The sequence below is a fragment of the Myotis brandtii genome, unplaced genomic scaffold (assembly GCF_000412655.1).
Source record: "Myotis brandtii unplaced genomic scaffold, ASM41265v1 scaffold290, whole genome shotgun sequence".
In the NCBI taxonomy this organism is placed as follows: Eukaryota; Metazoa; Chordata; class Mammalia; order Chiroptera; family Vespertilionidae; genus Myotis; species Myotis brandtii.
In genome coordinates, this window is record NW_005361076.1 from 10,566 (window position 1) to 16,757 (window position 6,192).

The window sequence follows — 6,192 nt, forward strand, 5'->3', positions numbered from 1 at the left end:
AATGAAATCTTTGAAGGCAATTGGTCCATAAAGTTCATCAATAATGTCTGGTTCAAGATGCCTTCCATAGGTCCAATATTCCTTGTCAGGGACGACTTCAGGGTCAGGCAAAGGCTGGTCATTGACCAGCTTTTTCCAGCATTTGGGGTCCAGGTTCCATGCTCCATACCTTATCTTCTCCTGTTTGGGTTTATAAGGGTCTTCAGGTTTTCGGAGTTTTCTTTCCAAGTTACCTTTCTGCAGGGAGAATTTTCTCTGCTTTATTTCATCTAGCTGTTTTCTGTGCTGGATATTCAAAGGAAGGTGGCTTATTTCCTTTATTTTGACTGTATTATCGGTCTGTGGGACCTCAAGGTCAATTCCAAACTTTTTCATGATGTCCTCTTTATCAATGTCTATGTTTTCAAAATTCTCATCCATCAATCTGCAGAATTTAGGAACTGTTGCTCTTCTTTGTTTTTGGTAAACAGGAACTTTGGGGATATCCATCATGCATAATGCTTTTGTCTCTTCCTCAGGAAACAGACTGCTTACATTTGACTGGAGACTCTCCTTGGCGGATTCCAGGTGGGCTTTTTCTGCAGGTTCTAGGTTGACCTCCTGGGGAGGTTCCAGGTTGACGTCCTCGGGAGTTTCCAGGTTGACCTTCTCAAGATGTTCTTCACACAGGTGTGTGGGGGTCTTCTTTCTTTCCTTGGTGCCCTCACAATACGCCCACGTGTCCTCCAGCTCCCTGTCAGGATCTAGCACTTCCAGGACCTTGAGCAGGAGGTCTGGAGAGAGATCTTTCTCCAGTTTTAGGTAGGTTGCCAAGGGATGCTTGCTCAGGGTGGCTTCAGTGTTCTCTACAAAGGCCTTCCGTACTGGCTGGGCTGCCAAGAGCTTGGAACACAGGTCCACTCCCTTGGGCGGCTGCCTATGAATCTTTTTGGGTGGAGGGCGGGGAATTCTATGAGCAACCTTGGGGAGGAAGCCCTCCCGAGGGCCACGAGTGATCACATCTTCAGGAGATGGACAGCCCGTTCTGAAGTCGTCCAGTCCCTCCTTCACAAATACCCACCGCCGGCTGTCCATGGAGGTGGGGCACTTCCCAAGCTTGTTGTTCTGCCTGGAGAGATAGCGGGAAGGCAACCTGTCCCTGTCCTTGAACCAGGGCTTACATTTCATGCCCAGAGGCAAGGGCTCCAGTGGCCTCGACCCAGGCAGCCACTTCTTGCTGGGCTCTGGCTTCTTGTCCAGCTTCAGCCCTGACTGCCACCGCTTGATCAGCCCCGACTTTATGAGCGCCTTCTTCCTCAGGTCCGACTTTAACAGCCAGCCCTCGTGGGGCTCTGGTAAGGGCCACTGCTGGCCCGCCATGGCGCCCTTGGTCCAGGAAGCCCAGGGGCCTCAGGGGTTTGTTGTCCCAGCCGCCCAGTTGCTAGGAGACCATTACCACGTGCTGCCGCATTCTTATTCTTTCCTGAGGCGGGTCAGCACGTGCCCCTGCACAGCCTGCATTGTCCCGGGATGGCCCTCAAGGTTGCATTCTTGCTTGTGGTAGAGAACTGTTCCCGTGTAAGGGCACACCACAGGTCAGCTGCCCATTCATCTTTTGATGGACTTTTAGATTGATTCTAGTTTGAGGCTGTTTGGAAATCAAGGGGCCACGAATGTTTCACGTGTTTACATCTTCATACAAGTACTTTCATTTCTCCTGGATAAATTATAGCTAGGAATTGAAAGGCAGGAGCTTCTGAGAGCCGTGTTTTTTCTATGTACTCACAGCCCTCAGGTTTTTATATTTGCCCTAATTTGAGTGAGGTGAGTGAGGCATTGGGTATACAACTTAAGGTAGCCCCCAAAATCCCCCTCAGAAATCAAGATCAGTTATCTTTTAAGGTAACATTTTCAACAATAATCAGAGAAACAGTGCCATATTAAAGTCTGAGGATAAAGGATAGATCAGTACTCCTACTGAACCTGTCTGAATTTAAAACGCATGTGTTGTTCTCCATCGATTTTCTTTTTACAAATAGTATTTGCATTTTTTCGATACCATTATGTTGCTTGCAAAGAGTTTGATTCCTTGGTGTCCTTTTTAAAATTTTATTGAAATAAACAGAGCAGTTCCCTGTGATAATACATGGCTAAATAGTGTTATACCATGTTGTATGGTTAACTGTTCCTCACTTCTGCAACAAGACCCTTCCACGTAAATTATTCAATGCCTGTGTATCTGGTTTTCTAGTCTGGCTGACAGTAAAGGTCGCTATTGCAGGCCCTGTGTGAGTATCAGTTACCAAGAATCCTTTCCAGTGGTTTCTTTCCTGGCTTCTACTAATGTATTCACACAGGAGCTGATCAGTAATCAGCTGAATTATTCGTGTGGGGTGCAAGATTCTGGAGTTCCCTCTCTTTCTCTCATTTTCCTCTCTGGTTGTCTGCCTTGAGAACTCTACCCACCTTTTTCTCCACAGTGTCTTAGCTTCATCTCCTCTACATAGAGTGACTGCTGGTCTTTGCCTGGGTTCTACCTCTCTGAGATGTGGCCTAGAAACTCAAGGAATGTGGAGCCATCATAGAACTCACCTCCTTTATTTACTATCTCTGAGGGATCAGTGTCTGCTTCCTGATGTCCAGTGTCTTTCATAATTTTATCTTATTTTATTTCATTTTTTCACAGGTGTTCCAGGGCATATATCTGATCCCTGTTACTCTACTTTGGCCAGAACAGAAAATATAATTTACTTCTTTTTTAAAACATATATTTTATTGATTTTTTACAGAGAGGAAAGGAGAGCGATAGAGAGTTAGAAACATCGATGAGAGAGAAACATTGATCAGCTGCCTCCTGCACACCCCCTACTGGGGATATACCCACAACCAAGGTGCATGCCCTTGACCAGAATCAAACCTGGGACCCTTCAGTCCGCAGGCCGACGCTCTATCCACTGAGCCAAACCGGTGAGGGCTAATTTATTTCTTTTGTTTTGTCTCCATCAATTTGTGAGTCTGCCTTTTCAAAGGTCACCGATGACTTCTAAACCATCAAATACCTTAAAATTCTTGCTGTTCTCCATGATTAGAGATTGTAGATCACACCCACATTACTGAACAAATGCCTCTCTTATAATCCATAGGAATCTATTTTTCTTTTTTTTTCCTATTACTTAGGATACTCATCTACTTTTAAATCCATAAAATAAATACTGAATTCCTTAGCATATAACATTAGGTGTTTTACCATTTCAATGCATAATCCACTCCATGACCATTGATGCTGTTGCAAATGGTAAGAGATATTCCTTTTTTACAGCTGCATAGTATTTCATTGTGTAAATGTACCACAGCTTTTTTATCCACTGATCTGCTGATGGGCAATTAGGCTGTTTAGAAATCTTAGTTATTATAAATTGTACTGCTATGAACCTTAGGGATGCATATATTCTTTCTAATTGGTGTTTCTGATTTCTTAGGATATATTGCTAGGAGTGGGATCACTGGGTAAAATGGGAATTCCATTTTTAACTTTTTGAGGTAACTCCATACTGTTTTCCACAGTGGCTACGTCAGTCTGCATTCCCACCAGCACTGTACTGGGGTTCCCTTTTCTCCACATCCTCTTTAACACTTTTTGTTTATTGATTTGTTGATGATAGCCATTCTGACAGGTGTGAGGTGATAACTCATTGTCAATTTAATTTGCATCCCACTGATGATTAGTGACTGAGCATTTTTTGTGTATCTTTTGGCCTTCTGTATGTTCAGTTTGGAGAAATGTCTATGTATGTCCTTCGTCCTTTTTTAAATTGGATTGTTTGTTTTCCTTTTGTTAAGTTGTGTGAGTTCCCTACATATTTTGGAAATGAACCCTTATTGAATGTATGATTGTCAAATATATTCTCCTATTCAGTGGGCTCTCTTTTCACTTTATTGATGGTTTCTTTTGCTGTGCAGATACTTTGTATTTTGATGTAGTCCTAATTTATTTATTTTCTCCTTATTTTCATTTGCCCTAGGGAATGTATTGGCAATCATATTGCTACGTGAGATGCCTGAGATTTTGCTGCCTATGGTTTCTCCTAAGATTGTTATGGTTTCATAATTTACTTTAAGTATTTTATCCATTTTGAGTTTATTCTTGTGTATGGTGTAAGTTCGTGGACTATTTTTACAGAGAGGAAAGGAGAGCGATAGAGAGTTAGAAACATCGATGAGAGAGAAACATTGATCAGCTGCCTCCTGCACACCCCCTACTGGGGATATACCCACAACCAAGGTGCATGCCCTTGACCAGAATCAAACCTGGGACCCTTCAGTCCGCAGGCCGACGCTCTATCCACTGAGCCAAACCGGTGAGGGCTAATTTATTTCTTTTGTTTTGTCTCCATCAATTTGTGAGTCTGCCTTTTCAAAGGTCACCGATGACTTCTAAACCATCAAATACCTTAAAATTCTTGCTGTTCTCCATGATTAGAGATTGTAGATCACACCCACATTACTGAACAAATGCCTCTCTTATAATCCATAGGAATCTATTTTTCTTTTTTTTTCCTATTACTTAGGATACTCATCTACTTTTAAATCCATAAAATAAATACTGAATTCCTTAGCATATAACATTAGGTGTTTTACCATTTCAATGCATAATCCACTCCATGACCATTGATGCTGTTGCAAATGGTAAGAGATATTCCTTTTTTACAGCTGCATAGTATTTCATTGTGTAAATGTACCACAGCTTTTTTATCCACTGATCTGCTGATGGGCAATTAGGCTGTTTAGAAATCTTAGTTATTATAAATTGTACTGCTATGAACCTTAGGGATGCATATATTCTTTCTAATTGGTGTTTCTGATTTCTTAGGATATATTGCTAGGAGTGGGATCACTGGGTAAAATGGGAATTCCATTTTTAACTTTTTGAGGTAACTCCATACTGTTTTCCACAGTGGCTACGTCAGTCTGCATTCCCACCAGCACTGTACTGGGGTTCCCTTTTCTCCACATCCTCTTTAACACTTTTTGTTTATTGATTTGTTGATGATAGCCATTCTGACAGGTGTGAGGTGATAACTCATTGTCAATTTAATTTGCATCCCACTGATGATTAGTGACTGAGCATTTTTTGTGTATCTTTTGGCCTTCTGTATGTTCAGTTTGGAGAAATGTCTATGTATGTCCTTCGTCCTTTTTTAAATTGGATTGTTTGTTTTCCTTTTGTTAAGTTGTGTGAGTTCCCTACATATTTTGGAAATGAACCCTTATTGAATGTATGATTGTCAAATATATTCTCCTATTCAGTGGGCTCTCTTTTCACTTTATTGATGGTTTCTTTTGCTGTGCAGATACTTTGTATTTTGATGTAGTCCTAATTTATTTATTTTCTCCTTATTTTCATTTGCCCTAGGGAATGTATTGGCAATCATATTGCTACGTGAGATGCCTGAGATTTTGCTGCCTATGGTTTCTCCTAAGATTGTTATGGTTTCATAATTTACTTTAAGTATTTTATCCATTTTGAGTTTATTCTTGTGTATGGTGTAAGTTCGTGGACTAGTTTCATTTTCTTGCATATATCTGTCCAATTTTCCCAACACCATTTATTGAAGAGACTATCATTATTCAATTGTATGTTTCTGGCTTCTTTTTTGAAAATTAAACTAATGGACCTTGGTCATAGAGAACACTTTATGAACATGACCCCAAAGGCAAGGGAAGTTAAGGCAAAAATAAATGAATAAGACTATTTCAAACTAAAAACCTTCTGCACAGCAAAAGAAACTGACAACAAAATAAAGAGGCAGCCAACCAACCAGGTGGGGCATGATATTTCAAACAATAGTTCCAGTAAAGGTTTAATTTCCAAACTATATAAAGAACTCATAAAACTCAACACCAAACAAACAACCTAATCAAAAAGTGCATTTATTGAAGAGACTGTCGTCTTTACTGTGTATGTTCTTGCCTCCTTTGTCAAATATTAATTGAACATAATGGCTTGGGTCAATGTCTGGGTTCTCTGTTCTATTCCATTGATCTGTATGCCTGTTTTTTTGTGTGTGGGTTTTTGTTGTTGTTGTTGTTGTTGCTGTTTTTTGCCAGTACCATGATGTTTTGAGTACAGTGGCTTTGTAGTATAACTTCATATCTGGTAGAGTTCTTTTTCCAACTTTGGTCTACATTTTCAAGATTGCTGTGGCTATTTGA

The 6,192-nt window shown here is 40.7% G+C and overlaps 1 protein-coding gene across 1 annotated transcript in view; it reads right to left on the minus strand.

Moving 5' to 3' along the window:
- The window catches only part of LOC106726607 (protein FAM47E-like), a 2,620-nt gene extending 1,261 nt beyond the window's left edge, over positions 1-1,359 (minus strand). Inside the window, exon 1 of the mRNA XM_014542145.1 lies at positions 170-1,359. Coding sequence (XP_014397631.1) covers positions 170-1,359 — 1,190 coding nt within the window. The remainder of the gene's footprint in view (positions 1-169) is intronic.
- Between the last annotated feature and the right edge of the window lie 4,833 nt (positions 1,360-6,192).